General features: G+C 36.6%; 1 protein-coding gene across 1 annotated transcript; it reads right to left on the bottom strand.

Annotated features, from left to right (window-relative positions):
- Positions 1-7,368: 7,368 nt before the first annotated feature.
- LOC143626780 (peroxiredoxin-2E, chloroplastic-like) lies at positions 7,369-8,035 on the bottom strand. The gene has a single exon (XM_077096752.1). It carries the CDS (start codon positions 7,996-7,998, stop codon positions 7,369-7,371), a length of 630 nt encoding a protein of 209 aa, XP_076952867.1. The 5' UTR covers positions 7,999-8,035.
- Between the last annotated feature and the right edge of the window lie 9,236 nt (positions 8,036-17,271).

The raw sequence follows: 17,271 nt of genomic DNA, 5'->3' as shown, positions 1-17,271 counted from the left end.
TAGAGTGTGTTAGAAGTGGCAAGAGTCTAGTAAGGGTGATTAGTGACATAACGTGAGCGCGTGATAGGGAAAGCCTGTACGTGCCATCATTATTATGTGTGTATGGTTGTTGATGTGACTTGCTTATTATGTAAATGATATGAAGCGTGTTGTAGATAAGTAGAGGTAGAGCGTGTTAGAAGTGGCAAGGGTGTAGTAAGAGAGATAGTGGCATGACGATAGTACGTGGTAGGGTAAGCCTATACGTGACTACGTCATTAAAGTGGCAAAGTGGCATAACGTTAAACGTTATTAAAGTGGCAAAGTGGCAAAGTGGCATAACGTTATACGTTATTAAAGTGGCAAAGTGGTAAGGTGGTAGGTGTAAATAAGAGGCTAAGTGGTAAGGTAAGCAGGTTAGATAGTGGACTACGTGTCTTCGGATACGTATATGATGCATGTAGTGGTTGTATGATAAGTTGCTTGATTAACTAGAACTCACTCAGCGTAGCTGACTTTTAGTATGCACGCAGGTGAGTAGGAGGAGGCATCTCGCTTGAGGAGACACGTGGCACTGAATAAGAGGCTGGCATCGGAAGACTCAAGATGTTTAAGTTTAATGTTTCGTTTATTTTGAAAGGCAAAATGATGTTTTAAGACAAGACGTGTTTTGATATGAAATGTTTTAAGAAAGTTTTTATATTCCGCCAAAGTTTTAATGAACTCTGAATTGTAAGAACTGTGTTTATGAGTAAATCCGACGCGAAAGTAGGGCTACCGGGTTCGGGACCTTACAAAACGATTACAATAAAGTGGCAGACAAACGGGTAACAAGCTGCGGCGCCACCCTCTTTTGAATAGCGAAACCAATTCTACTAAAAACAAAGCGTTGGGTCGTAGGAGACGAAAAAGTACCATGTACGACACGCTGAACCCTGTTTAGAAAATTTACAGCCTCCGGGGCCAGAAACCCAAATGTATCAAAAGCAAAGGGAGAAACACATATTGATTTTCTAAACAGGCTTTCTCGTGTTTGACAACTTTGCCTGATTCAGCCTTCAACGCAGCCTGACCCACAACAAATCCGCGGTCCCTAAGCCCGACAAGAGGAGACACTCCTGTAAGGTCCACACAAGCGTGTTCCCCCCCCCCCTGCGCACCCAATCACAAGAATATCAGCTGGTCGTAACGTAGACCTCCCTTCGAGCGGATCTGTAAGAAAGTTAACAGGGCCTCCTTTTTAGCAGAGATCCCTGCCCGTTTAAGAACATCGCACAGAACATCCCTAACCAAATCATGTATGTATTTAAAACCAGGAAATTCTTTGCAATGCACCGCATGGTCTCCAAAGGAATCCAAACAGACTTTGTGGCAAACTGGGCAAGGCTCATCAATCAGAAACATGGGATCATTAGTCGGTACTTAAGGATAGCCCGGTACTCCAACCCCGACATGTGTTGGCCTAATCCTTCAATAGGGATGACCGTTAGAAAATCCTGAGCCCGAGGAGCTCGAAGGCACTCAAACACCGCTTTTTGGCGAGGAGATAGATCAAACTTTGTTTCTAAACTTTGAACGATTCCGCTAAACAAGGCACTCGCCAAAGCATGTTGGGCTTTAGGGGGGCAGTGTCTTTATTAGAGAAATCGCTAAGATCAAAATCAGGAAGTGAAGTACGTAAACGATCCATCGCACACCCAGAATTAATGTCCAACCCATTAGAAGACACAATTTGATATTTTGTTGGATCTCCTCAAAAGAACCTTCAAATAAGTGGATTTATCTAATATTAAAAGTGACACAAAAAATTTCTTTAGAAAAACTACTACTTTAAATATGATAATCTTTTTGAAATATAATATTTATTTTAAATATGATAATCTTAATATGATAACTCTAGGCTTTCACTCATTCAAAGGGTTATCGAAACATTGTCAAGATTATGATATTATGGGGTCTAAACACTTTTTACCAAGTCTAGTCATATGATATGGCCACACATTTTAAGTTATCAGTGATCTCTTCTTAGGCAAGATCAATGAGGTAAGCATGATTGTCTAAAATAAGTGTACGAATGCCAAGTTAATATCCGAGTTCTTCGTTTAGTCTTGAAATATGTACGTCTATCATTTAAGCAACGCCAAACTGGCCACTTTTGACGTTAATCTTGAGACATGATAAGATCGATCCCAATCTTGACGTTTTCTGAATCCACACCTTTGTTTTTGTGTGGAGTCTTTAATATGGTAAGAAACCAGATGAATCCTTCATTTTCTTGAAATACATGCTACATAAACACCAAGACGTATGAAATTTAGTAGGAATGGCAACGGGGCGGGTTTGGGGCGGGTTTTGCTTAACCCGAACCCGAACCCGAAACCAAAAACCATCCCCGTACCCGCCCCATTACCCGTCGGGTTTAATTCGGGGATTCCCCGTTTGGTTTTTTGTACCCCCCCGACCCGCCCCGTCCCCGAACCCGAAAACCCGAAACCGATCCGACCCGACCCGAAATTGGTTTGAAAACAGGTGAAATAATAATAATAATAATAATAATAATAATAATAATAAGAGAATTAGGGATCTTACAGGTGGTAGGATGAGAACGAGGAGGAGGAGGGTGGTCCGGTGGTGCAGACGGCGATTGAGTGGATGGTGATGGTGGTGCAGACGGCGATTGAGTGAATCGGGGGCGGACTGGCGGTGGCGGAGTCTGGATGAGTGGATGTCTGGTCCGTCTGGAAAGCCTAACAAGGAAGGAAAGTGACTGATTAAGCAGATTGTAAACCTACAGTAGGTTTAGGTTTTTAATATATATATATATATTATTTATATTTATATTTATATATTATATCGGGGCGGGTCGGGGCGGGGGTACCTGAACCCAAACCCGAACCCGAACCCGAAACAATCCCCGAAACAATCTCCGAAACCCGACCCGAAACCGAAAAACCAAAACCCGACCCGACCCGAAATAAGCCGGTTTTCGGGTTTCCCCGTCGGATTCGGGGATTTTTGCCATCCCTAAAATTTAGTAGTAATAAACATATACAAGAGACGAGTTGAATAGAGTTTTAATGGTAACAATTTGATATTTTGTTGGATTAAAGCCACCCCCAAGGTTTTAGCCTACATCCAATGGGTAGCCGGCAACATATTAAAGGGAAAAGTTAAAATGAGTGAGAAAAAAATAAGAAGTGTGAAAATAATTTGTGACAAAAAACCTTAAACAATTCAAAAAAATCATAACTCAAAATATAAATAAAATACCAAAAAAATTTTAAAACTAAAATGTTTTCCCCGACATTCCCGTTTCAAAAAAAAAAGAAAAGAAAAAAAGTAAAAGGCACAATGCTAAGAAAAAAAACACACAGACGAAAATAGAAAAAACACAATAATAACTAAAAAAAGACACAATAGAACGTAAAATATAACATAATGCCGAACAAAATAAAAAACAAATCATTCTCACACTTTTTTCCTTAACATTGTTTTTTGTTTTGTTGTTTTTTTATTTTTGAGAACAAGGAAGCCGGTGGAAATATGTTGTGTTTTTACTTTTTTCGTTTTTTTACAAAATTTTGATTTATGAGTTTTTAAGGGGGTTTTTTTTTTCTAAAAATCATTCTCGTCATTCACATTTTTGTCTCACTTTGTAGAATAACATTACCCTCACTTGCTTTCTTGTTTTAACAATTATATATGAGTGTGTATATCATAGCCAGAAAAAGTGAAAAAAAATTTGAAAGTTAATTAATGTCACATGACATCTACTAGTTGGTTAACCGTCCATCTCTACCAATAAAAATACATAAATGTTCATCAAGATATGAAATGTATATCAGAGATAATTCTACTTTATAAATGTATTTAATTACTATTATTTACACACACATGTTTCTCTTTAAAAATCCTAGCAACACGCAGACGGGTTCTTAAAAAGTGTGCGATTTTGTTTATCCGTATTCAACCTGACTGTGGTGCTCCGGTTGTTACCCAAATGCATACTGCAGTGTGGGGATACGTTGCTTGCTTTTAAAGGCCAGACGCAACGTGCGAGTCATCGCTCCTTGTAGCTTGTTTGATTAAAAAAAACTATATATAATAAACAAAAAAACGATATGAAAAGAATGTTAGTTTGTATTTGGCATTTAGTTCATAAAGATTGTTCAAAGATATTAATTGCCAAATTAATGTCTAGTTTATAAATGGAGCATATGAGTTTTTTTTTCATTGTCATAATAACTTTACTATGACTAACTTCTTTATTTTAGTTCTTCTCTTCTTCATCTAAACCCCTTCACATGGTCATACAAAAACTCCTCCAAACAAATGTTTTCTTTCTATTCCATGGCATATGTTTGTTACAAGTGAACTCCCTGGGGATCTCAGCCTTCATGTCCAAGGTAAAAACAAAAACGAAAGTTCGACACTTTCTTTTGGACAAACTTATGATTTTGGCTTTTGTTCGGACGAAGGCGTGTATACTGGAGAGTTCATTCGGCAATCGAAAGATGTAACTATGAATTGTATGATACACCCATATTTGAGATTTGCCATCATTACAAGTTTCTTATAGGTACCCAACATTGTTATTGGATAGCAACACCACAAGGAATGTATGTATCTAGACATAATTCGTCATTTCCTAATCCTGATTGGCATTTCGAAAGAGGCTGGAATTGAATATATTAAGTGATATCAAATAAATATGATGAAGCTTCATCTAATTATTAATCTTTTATTATTTACTTTTTTTTATCATGTAATCTTTAGATGTTTGTAATTGTATGTTCAAACTTCACATATTTAATCCTCTTTAAAATTCAATCCCCTAAAATTGATTACTACTAGTACTAATATTAAATATATATAAACGAAATGTTTAAAAGTTATCTGGTTGCTCCACACCTCATCTCAAACTATCAGATTGTTTTATTTGTAAATGGAGGTTTCTTATGCATTTTGACCCGAATTCACGGGTTTGAGTCTCACCAGACCCAGATAGTACTTAAACGGGTTATAACATCTAATTAAATTAAAAATTAATCTCATCAAATATTTGATATGAAAATTCTATAAAATAGGGATATACTAAAAATTAATATTCGATTTAAATAAAAAAAGATATTATTTATAATTACGAAACAATTTTATAGTAAAAGAAAATAAGCGGGTCATGGGTCTTACCGAACCCATATAGCTAAAAACAAGTTATAACATCTCATTTATTTGTGAAACCCTTTCATCATTAAACTCTAAGTATATTATTAACTTCCTTACAATAAACAAAATGAAAATCCAAAAAAATATATAAATATTAGAAAAAAAGTGTAAAGCACCGTAATACGAGGGATAAAAGCTAGTTAATTTTATGTTTCACCTCTAAAGTTATATCCTGCTCTTCTTCCTCCGATAGCTCGAAATTAAAAGAATCACATTTAAAAGCTTTTTTTATTAACAACGTTTGGAACTAACCTAATACTTAAGTACTGAGAAAACTTGCTCAACAACACCATCAAGAAGGAATCCACTACTGTAAGAAAACCGTTTGAGTTAGGTTTCGAACTTGTGACCAAAACCATAAAGAAGAAAATCCACTATTGTAAGAAAACCATTTGAGTTAGGTTTCGAACTTAAGACTTCAAGAATCTTAAGGCTTTAATCATTACCCTATGCCATTGAACCAGAGCACAATTGCACAGTCAAAACTTAAAAGGCTTCTGAAATTGAAGTTTTAATCAATCAACAATTACCATCAATATTTAATTAATATCCTTATCATTTCATATGTTCTAGAAAGGAGAAGTATAACAAAATATATGCTATTTGTACAATTATATATATCAAATGGTTAATGATGAGGTATTATCGTAGTGGCCACGGCCAGTCGGCCACCAACTTAAACATGACAAGTCCATTCATTATAGTTAAAAGTCTCAACTACAACACCCTCCTAGTCTTCATATTCATGTGATTTACATTGTGACCCCCATTGACTTGAGCGTCCAAAACATCCACAAAGCTTCAAGCGTGTGGATGTCTAACGAGTATCTTGCTGTTGCAACTTGCATTATGACCTATAAACAGACCACTTACTCGGTTACTCCCTCAGAGCACACGGAGTGGATCCGTGGTAGCCGGATAATGGCTAGGAAAAAAGGGGGACCGGATGGAAACAAACTCCCCGTTTCTCTTGGATGATTTTCCACGGAATCCAGGGATTACTCCCCACTTTCTTCTGGACGAATTTTGTGTCTAGTAGATCCTTTTAGAAAGAAATGGGATGACACCGTGATTTTTAGGAGAAAACGAGGAAAAACCAGAAAAATAAAGGAAAAACTGTTATGGCATGCGAGATAAAATAGAAAAAAATGTAATAATGTGAGAGCTCCCTATGCTCTTACAATTGTCGTGTAAATAGGGTTGTAAACGAATAGAACGAACACGAACAGGGCCTTGTTCATGTTCGGTTGTTAAGGAAATAATGTGTTCACGAACTGTTCATGAACACTTACCGAACGAGATTTTATGTTCATGTTCGCTCATTAAGGAAATGAATGTGTTCACAAGCGATTCATGAATACAAACGAACACAAATAAAATTTATAAGAGCCTAGAGATTGAGACCGATATATTCATCAATATGAATAATGAAAGCTAGTAAACGAATCGAACGTACGAACACGAACAAGGGCATGTTTGTATTTATTCATTTAACTTTAAACGAACACTTAATCGAATAAATATTTATGTTCATCTTTGTTTATTTAAAAAAATGAACATTTGTGTTCGTTTTTTTTTAAATCTAAATGAACATAACTTAACAAAGATAAACGAACATAAATGAATATATATAAACAAATGTAAATGAACACAAATAAATATAAACGAACATAAATGAAAACAGTTAAATGAACACAAATTAATAAATATAAACCTTTAAGTAGATGACTTGTCCGTATAATATTTAATTATTTTCTACTGATACATAAACAAACATAAATAAACAGATATAATGGAACATAAACGAACGTTCATGAACATAAATTAACGAATATAAACGAACTTTTCGTCAAACAATTCACAAATAGTTTCCCGAACGTTTGGTTCATTTACAGGCCTACGTGTAAACGATAAATCTATCCTTTCAGGTCCATGTTAGTCCGTGGATATTTGAAAGCAATAGTTTTCCCCTTTTTTAACACCAAGTTTCAGAAAGAAAATAAAAAAAAATAATAAATAATACATTTCACACAAAACCCAAAAATCTCATCCAAACACATGAACCAAATTCACATAGATTGCAAAAACCATAAACAACTGTTTTAAGTTCCACACATTAACTACAAGTCATCAATGCACTAGTGCAACAATTATGTAAATAGTTTAAAGGACAGCAAGCAAATCCTCAGCACTACTAGAAGTAAAAGCACCACCTTCTTCAAGATTCAAAACCTTCACAACTCCATCTTCCACAAGCATAGCATACCTTCTTGACCGAACCCCGAGCCCGATCGGATTATCCCTCAAATCCAATTCGCACCCGATCGCCTTCGTGAACTCCCCATTCCCATCACTCAACAACACCACCTCGTCCCCAATTTTCAAGTCCGCCTTCCACGCCTTCAATACAAACGCGTCATTCACCGAAATGCACGCGATTGTATTCACTCCCTTCGCTTTCAACTCCCCGGATTTGTCCACAAATCCAGGGAGGTGCTTTTGGGAGCACGTGGGCGTGAAAGCGCCCGGGACAGCGAATAAAATTGTTTTTTTGGATTTGGTGAGGTCAGAAATGGTTGCGGTTTGGAGTTCGCCTTCGGAGTCGAAGTAGGATAATGTGGCTTCCGGGAGCTTGTCCCCGACCGAGATTGTGGCGGTTATTTTGGAGAATTTGATGGATGGGAAGCCGCGGAGGGCGGTGGTGGGGCGGAGAGAGGAGGAGTAGGAGGACGAGGCAGAGACGCGGCAGAGTTTGGTGGTGGAGAAGGTGAATGAAGGTGTTGTGGCTGCCATTGGGTTGGAAGGTTAGAGTGAGTGTTAGTGTGTGGGTTTGAATGGATATATGATGATAACGTTTTGCATGGGGTTTGGAGGGTTGTGTAAATTGGACGGAGGATATTATGGCTATAGGTTAAAAGGTGGTGATAGTAATTAGGGACCATTGTTACAAAAAGTTAAAACAAAAATAAATTTTGTATAAAGATTTTTAAAATGGAGAATAAAAAGGTTTTGAGTAGGGGTGTGCAATGGGACCGGACTGATCCGAACCGGAATTGGAACCGGATCATTTAGAAATGGGTTGTTCCGGGTTATAAGCGGGTTCTAGAATTGGTTTTAAACGGGTTTCCATGGAACCGGTTTGTAAAACAACATACTCCTAGCAGATTCATAAAAAAAAGAGTGAATTTTTCACACCCATAAGACCATTTATGCTTTAAAATGTTTCAATGTTGTAACATGTAATATCACACAAACGAATATATGAGCTGTTTCCAGAACTAAAAAACCATTCCCATGTAAAAGTGATTGTTATGGATGAATTTATGAACAACACTTTAGTATTTTATTGTAACAAATTAGTATTTTATTGTTACAGTGAGCAACTGAGCATTCAAATAAATCGACTAAAAAATCGATTTATAAACAACTATTGTTGTATAAGGTACGAGAAAAGCGGGCTGACTGTTAATCTTCACGGGCCAGCAGGTTATAAGTGTTCCGGCGGGTATGGAACTGGACTGGACCGTAAGCCGTTTAACCATGAAATTCGGAACCGGAACCCGGACATGATTTTAAATCCGGGTCAGTTAAATGGGTTTGATGGGTCGGGTACATGGGTTTGACGAGCACGACCCGTGAAATGCTCACCCCTAGTTTTAGTTTTGAGTGGAATTAAAATTAAAATATTATATTTTGTATGTTTTGCTTGTAAATTTTATTGGCAAGAGTATATTTTGAAATGTAAATTCTAGAAATTTTTTCGTTGAATATTATTCTTGGGGCTTTTGGTTAGTGAAACTGGATTGGTATGGAATTTCGGTTTTAATGTGTCTGATTAAAATAATTTATTGAAACTTGAATTACAAATTGAAGTATGAATTTCTATGATAACATATGTAGTTCAAACTTCAAAATGGGATGAATTCGTCCAACTTTCTTTAATTTATAAAGGAATTAAACGTTGTAAATAGAATCCAACCTAAGGAATTGGAATCTCTATATCTCTTGTTGTCTTGGTCATCCTTGCCCGTGCCATCATCGCACCCTGGTCGCATTAACCCAATATGCCCGTGAAGCAACTAACACCCCTGCCTTTTTGCACCGGAAGACCAAGAGAAGACGACTTTTACATGTCCCTATGGCACGTTTGCGTACCGTCGCATGCCGTTTGGATTATGTAACGCTCTGGCTACCTTTCAACGCTGTATGGTGGCCATGTTTCAAGATATGATAGAGAAGTCCATGGAGGTGTTTATGGATGATTTTTCGATTTACGGTAATTCTTTCGATCAGTGTTTGGCTAATCTGGAGAAGATGTTGAAGAGGTGTATTGAGACAAAGTTGATGCTGAATTGGGAAAAATACCATTTTATGGTGACAGAAGGGATCGTGTTGGGTCATAAGATCTCGAGAGACGGTATTGAGGTGGATCGGGCAAAGATTGACACTATAAGTAGACTTCCTCCACCGACGAATGTTAAGGAGGTTATGAGTTTCTTGGGCCATGCAGGGTTTTATCGGTGATTTATCAAAGACTTTTCAAAAATTACCCGCCCGATGACCCGGCACCTCGAAAAAGACGTACCGTTTGTTTTTAATGATGATGTGTGAAGGCGTTCATGTTTTTGAAAGAAAAGTTCGTAAGTGCTCCCATTCTTTGTTCTCCCGATTGGAGCTTGCCATTTGAGCTCATGTGTGATATTAGTGATTATGCGGTTGGAGCGGTTTTGGGGCAAAGGCGAGATAAACATTTTCACCCCATCTGTTATGCTAGCAAGACGTTGAATGATGCCCAAGAGAACTACACCACCACCGAGAATGAGCTTTTAGCCGTTGTGTTCGCATTCGACAAGTTCCGCTCATATCTTGTGCTTTCCAAGACCACCGTGTTTACCGATCATGCAGCTTTGCGTTTCCTCTTTCAGAAGAAAGACGCGAAGCCTTATCTTATACGGTGGATTCTTCTACTTTTTGAGTTTGACATCGAGATTAAAGATAAGAATGGTGCGAAAAACGTAGCAGCCAATCATCTATCCCGTTTAGAAGATCCCGGGAGAGAAGAGTTGCGTGAGGAAGAAATCGGTGATACATTCCCTCACGAGTCAATCGATTTTGTTACGGCTGAGAAGCAAGGTATGCCATGGTTCATTAATTTTGCTAATTATTAGGCTAATGGTTTTGTTTTGGAGGGTATGATTACGCAACAAAAGAGGAAGTTTTTCCGAGATGTTAATAGGTATGTGTGGGATGATCCGTTTTTGTTCAAAATTGGCGGTGATCGGATTTTGAGGAGATGCGTGACGAAAGAGGAAGGTTGGGATATTCTCAAGTATGTTTATGAAGGGTTGACTGGATGTCATCATGGTGCGCATGCGACCGCGCAGAAGGTGTTTGATAGTGGTTTCTACTGGCCGACAGTTGTTAAAGACGCTGAGGAGTTTGTGAAGCTTTGCGATGCATGCCAACGAACAGGTAATATTTCGTCCAACAATGAGAGGCCTCAAATCCCCATACAAATTCTTGAAATCTTTGGTGTTTGGGCATAGACTTCATGGGACCGTTTCCCACGTCGAACGGTAATAAGTATATTTTGGTGGCTATTGATTATGTGTCGAAGTGGGTAGAAGCCCAAGCGTTGGCCACAAATGATGCACGAGTTGTTGTGAGGTTTCTTAAGAAGTTATTCACTCGTTTCGGTATCCGAGTGCTATTATTAGTGATCGGGGAACCCATTTTTGTAATGCCGTCATGGGGTTACTCATCGTACCTCTACCGCATATCACTCTCAAACGAATGGTCAAGTCGAGAATGCAAATCAAAGGGTGAAGAGGATTTTGGAGAAAATGGTTGGGGCGAGTCGGAAAGATTGGTCGGAGAAATTGGATGATGCATTGTGGGCATTCCGAACCGCCTACAAGACTCCGTTGGGCACTACACCGTTTATGCTTGTTTACGGTAAGTCTTGTCATCTTCCGGTTGAGTTGGAGCATCGTGTGTACTAGGCGTTGAAGACGGTTAATATCAATCTTACCGAGGCCACGAGGAAAAGGTACTTTCAGATTCATGAGTTGGAGGAGCTTCGGGATGCGGCGTATTCTCGATCGTTGAACATCAAAGAAAAGACGAAAGCTCTGCATGATCGACGATTGAAAGGAGGCATGGAGCTCAGGAAAGGCGGTAAGGTATGGTTATTTAACTCTCGTTTGAAGTTGTTTGCAGGAAATTAGAGATCAAAATGGACGGGACCGTACTTGGTGAAAGAAGTTTTCCCGTATGGAGGGGTGGAGTTGGAGAATCCGGATAATGGAACATCTTGGAAGGTGAATGGTCATCGCTTAAAGCACTATCTTGGAGGACCGGAGGAATCAATCGAGATGGAGGAAACTCCTCTCGATTTGTCGCACTGAATTGTCACACGAGGTTCTTGAGTGAATACTCAAGTGTAAAGTTTTTACATTCTTTCCTATTTTTATTTCTATTTTATTTTTATTTTTCCTGAGTCACTAACGTAGTTTTTGTAGTTTTTATTTGTTTTTTTTAAGTTTTGAAAGTTTTGAAGGAAGAGAGTGTGAGATAGAAGATCCCCTTGAAGTCTAGTGAAAAATTCAAGTGTGGGGATGGAGCAGCAGAAGCCGTATACTTTTATGATTATTTATTTGCTGCTTTTATTCATGTTTATTGGTTTGGTTGGTGGATTTGGTTACATACTTTGAATGATTAATATCTATCAAGTCGATAAGTTGAGTTTTTAGATATTGTTTGTATTGTTGTTGCTTCCGTTCATATATGAGAGAAAAAGATACTGGTTGCTGAGCACGTTCGGATGGAGGGCATTTATGGAAGAAAGACTTTAGCGTCATATTTCACTCGCATACTACCAGCTAAGTCTTTTTCTTTTTACTTTGTTTTTATATTTTTAGCTTTGTTTTGTTCTTATTTATTTTTGTATTTTTAGGTTTTGTTTGGTTTTTTAAAATTTTTGAGTCGTGTTTCCGTCCCTACATTGAGGACAATGCAAATTTTGAGTGTGGTGATAGGAACACATGTCTTTAACTTGTTTTGTCATCTTTATTTTTAATTTAAAAAAAGGGTTTTGAAAATGTCCTTTGATTTTGTTTCTTTTTGCGTTTAAATGGGAAATGAGGATAATTATCGGGAATCGTTTTTCAAACTACTAATAATAAGATATAATTAAAGAACACGCACTTAACTTGGGATGTGTCGGTAGGCTCAGCCTTGAGAATGAAAGGGCAGTTTGATAGTTGGTTTTAAACGATAAAATATGATTTTTAGTAGGAAACATGTTAAGTCTGTATAAAATACGAGATGAAAGGTCTGCCATACTCAAGCCTCATTTTTAGTTTGATTGTAGAAAATTATGAATTTTTAAAGAAATATGAATACACTATCATACGATGCTTAGGTAGGTTTAAACGTTAAAGTATATCGGGTAGCCGGTGATATAAACTTAAAACTTGCACTTCTAGTCTTAGTGGTTAACACTTCATAGGCGTATGGTTTTATAGACTTAAATCCTGTATTGATGGGATACCTCGGGTTCAGAGACCACGGGTCTTTTTACGGTTGTTCATCTGGGTATCTTCGGATATTTAATAAATAAAAGCTTTTAAGCATAAACCCGCAGTTTACTGCAATCATTACACTCACTTACATCAATTACAGTGAAGTAAAATCTTGATGATCCAGTGATCATCCCGCTGTTAGTCATACGTGGTCCTCTTACTTTCGTCCCATACCATTAAGAACAGGATCAACTAGAGACACGACGTATGTAAATCGACAGATGGAAACTTATAAAATCACGGGTGGTAATGGATCCGAGGTATTGCTTGATAACGGGGGTATGTCATGTAGTGGGGAACACTTGCTAGTTAGTTGAATAATTAAACCTTAATCATATCTAATGGCTGCTTGGTAGACTTTGATGTTTAAATTTAGGTGGATAAACAATATCCTTGATCGTCTTAGCTGTTCATGATAAATGTGCAACAATGTTTTAATCTGCTATCTATGAGGTTTAAGTCAAGTTGGGGTGGTTTGATCCGGTACAATCTAAAATAAAACGGGTCTTGAATGTGGGTTCCACTTGATTATATACATAATAATAATAATAATAATAATAATAGTTGGATCTTACTTGTCCCTGTAAAGACAAAGGGATGGGTTTAAGTGGATAACAATATCAGTGATCGCAATTTTTGCGTTGTTCTAAATTTTAAGATAACCTATATGTTTTTAAGACTGTATTTCTCCGATTCTGATCCCGTTGCAATTAGACTTTTCTGGGACGAAAAAAGGTTAAGTGTGGGGATATTTGATATAACGTTTAATATACATTAATCCCGTGTACATTTTATTTATTATTTTATTAGTTTTGTTCGGTTTCTCGTAAGATTTGTATACTACTAATATGTTTTTATATTTTAGGTTTCGGGTTTGAATTGTGGTGAAAAAGAGGACGAAAAACGAGCAAAATCAAGCCGAACCGGAGAACCGAAGGATCAGGAAACGAACCAGACCGGACCAGGAAGAGAACCGGACCGGCTAGGCAGGCCGGCTCACCCTCAAGACACCAGAGCGCCGCGCGACGGGGGGAGCCAAGCCTGCCGCGCCGCGCGGCGGCCCCAATGTCAGAACATTCCAGATTTTTACACCGTCTTACGTATTTTTGGCAGCCTATTTCCTATTTAAAGACCCCTAAATTCACCCTTAAACATACCTGAAAGTTCCAGCCGATTTTGGGGAGTTCCGGGGCTTACGAGATCAACTTTTGGCAGCTTTGGAGTCGAAGAATCATCCGGTGGTGCGCGTATTAGTTGAAGACGACGAACACGGGTTTTATCCTTTATTTCTTTTGTTTTCGTTTATTTACCGCCATGAATTCTTATTTGCTTGTTTTTATTAAAGTTAAGATGTTAGGCTAAATTGCATGAACTATCTAGGCTTATGATGAACCTACTTACTTTGATGTTTTGATTTGGCTTTGGGATTATTTACGTTATGGTTTTTATGATTTAGTAAAAGATTTATTTATATTTGATTGATGCGTATGAATGCTTAGGATTGTTTTATGAGTTTTATTCCATAGTTTTCCTTGATTATAGTTTGTCATATGATAGGATTTCTATAAGGTCAATTACTTCGTGTTTTTGATTATTTTATGATTGCTGTCATGATAAGTTCATAGGATTAATATTGTCGAATAAACCTAAGTGTGCTGCTAACCTAAAAACTGTAAAGTGCTAGGTTGTTGATAAGTCTTTATTATTTAATCTTGCTAGATTTAGTTCTTCGTAAGGAGTCCGTCTAGGATTGATTATTTATTATTGTTTATCAAATCAATTAATTATAGTAAATTGCCTTTGATTTCCGCGTTGTAAGATAGGATTTCGTATAAAGGAACTAATTATAATTAATTAGGTGACCGTAAGGGAACTTAATTTTTAATACTGGTGTGTGTTAAAACTTGTTAGAAATCCATAGGTGTCTCTTGAGAAGGGTCAGGGGTCCTATTCAGGTTTTCTTTTAAGTGTCTATTTTACGATCCCAGTCCATAACTAAATATTTTCCCGAGTTAATTCATTACTGAAATTTAGGGGATTCTAGCCTAGGCAGTTTTCTTATCATCATCTTATTTAAAACAAACTTTTGCTTTCGTTTAAATTACTTGTTTTCTTAATTAGCTTTTAATTATAGTATTAAATTAATATTTTAAATAAAAGCCCCCCCCAAACAAATATAATTAATAAGTCGTGTTTTGTAGTCGAGTCTAATTAGCTATTAAACGTAATTTAGAGAGTCTCGTGGGTTTGATATCCGGACTTACTTAGCTTTACTAGTGTCGATCGGTTCACTTGCCGGTTAGTAATTTAGTCGAGTTTTAGAGAGTCTAGAGTATTACTTGGTGTTTGTTTTTAGTTAATTTAGTTAATAGATATTAAACTACTTCAAGCACATCAAGAATGGTAGGAGACTAGGGAATACTTTTAACATTCTCCTATGCTTAATGTTTTCACATATAAAAAAAAGAAGAAAAATCTTGTGAAATAACGGCTTATTAGCCGCCAGCATTCATAATACATACATAATAATAATAGAGCATAATATATAGAGAGTATATAATGATGAATAGGAGGAGTCTTCTCATTGAGTATCTATTACAAAATACAAGGACACAATATATATACGCCTTACATTAATATGAGAGTAATAAAGAGACATGAGTTATGTATATGGAGAGTCACCACATAATGGATGCATTCATAACACTCCCCCTTGACGATCCACATGATAATAGCTTATTCTTTAATACGCTTGGTGATGCTGCCTCATTAAAACCTTGCTAGGAAAACCCAGTGGGATAAAACCACAGCTAATGAAAAAAGAGTGCAACGCGTACTTTCATCGCATGATACTTCCGGATTTGTGTGTTGTCTCGTTGACGACTTGCTAAGAAACTTGTTGGGTCGAAACTTAGTGAAGAGTAAAGTGTACAACATTTGTAATACTCCCCTTGATTTTAATAAGTAACTTTGAGTGATAATGTTAATCTTCTATGAAGGTTTCTAAAAACTTTTGTGGTCAATACTCTTATTTGATCTCTTAGTATGCAACTCTTTAAGCTGAGCATTGATGATCTTCATTCTAGGAATTTTAGTCTCTGCTCTCGTATGTGCGATTCTTTAAGTTGAACAATGTTGTATAACTAATGTTGCCTCTTTTCATAAATAAATGTCACAAGATCAACGAGCGTGATATGTTACACTCACTGCATCAACTAGACTAACTAAAACTTTTTTACAGTTAAATAAAATAATCTAAACTCATATCTTTCATATCTGAAAGTATCAAAGTATTTATTTTTAGCTCATTTGGATATCTCCTCACTGGAAACAAACCATATCAAATTAATTAACATCCTCTAATCCTTTTAGAGATGAACTTTACCTGTATTAAAATTTTCAAACATCTTAATGTAATTTGATTAATGTAAAAATATCCTTATACAAATGCTCAACCCGCATACCATCTCTTTATGAGATACGATGCAATCATCAACATGATATCAATGATTTAATATTAAAATATTCAACACATGGATCAAATCCATCATATTCATATCTCTTTTCCACGAGATGATTAGCGAGATGATTATATCATTTCTAGCTCAGAATTTGTAGTCCACGTATAAAACTTTGTTAATTTCACATAATAAATTTCTTGAGCTTTTAGTTTAAACGTTTTATGCACATCTAATATGTCATGGACTTAATTCCATGTTGACTAATCATGTATACAATATACTATCCAAGAGTTTTACAATTCGTCGTAGACTTCCTTCCATGTTGACCAATCATTTATACAAATTTATTCTTCAAGAATTTGGCATATATTTACCACATCATTTTCTATGTCATATTCATATATGCCATCTATAATTATATAATTATCATTTCATATTGTACCATTATTGTGCATAATTTATTGAATATCACCATATGCTTATTGATGCATAGGAATTCCATACTTAAGATGTTTACTTCATGCACTTAACCTCAAATTTGTAGATTGCAATCATATTGTAAGGCCCCGAACCCTGGGAAAATCCTACAGTTGGTACTCATATCCAAAACTTTGCAAAAATTTAAAACCCAAAGCAATTCATTTTATTTTAAAACCAATTCAGAGTATAAATCAGCGGAAAATCATAAGTACTAAAACAAGTTCCCCAAAACCCGGGAATTATGCCCAAAACCAAATTTAAATCTGTCTAGTAATAATTGAAAAAAAACAGTGTTCATTATTGAAACCCCCCGACTAGATATGCCTTCAACCGTCCAAGCAGACTCAAGCACGTCCAAGCGGTAAGCATCCTCCTTCTAACCTGAAACTCACACTAACATACACGCAAAGTCAGCTTGAGCTGAGTGAGTTCAAGTTTTTAATAATTGACATTTATATAAATCATTCCAAGAGTTTAAATATAAATGGGTTATGAACAGTTAGGCCATAATAAACAATAAGTAGTCATACTTTTATATCTAT

This window comes from Bidens hawaiensis, unplaced genomic scaffold (assembly GCF_021521415.1).
Source record: "Bidens hawaiensis isolate Kalapana, Puna unplaced genomic scaffold, B.hawaiensis_p1.1 tig00004525_1, whole genome shotgun sequence".
NCBI classification, from domain to species: Eukaryota; Viridiplantae; Streptophyta; class Magnoliopsida; order Asterales; family Asteraceae; genus Bidens; species Bidens hawaiensis.
Note: the sequence above shows the minus strand (reverse complement) of the source record. Positions and strands in the feature narration are given on the sequence as shown.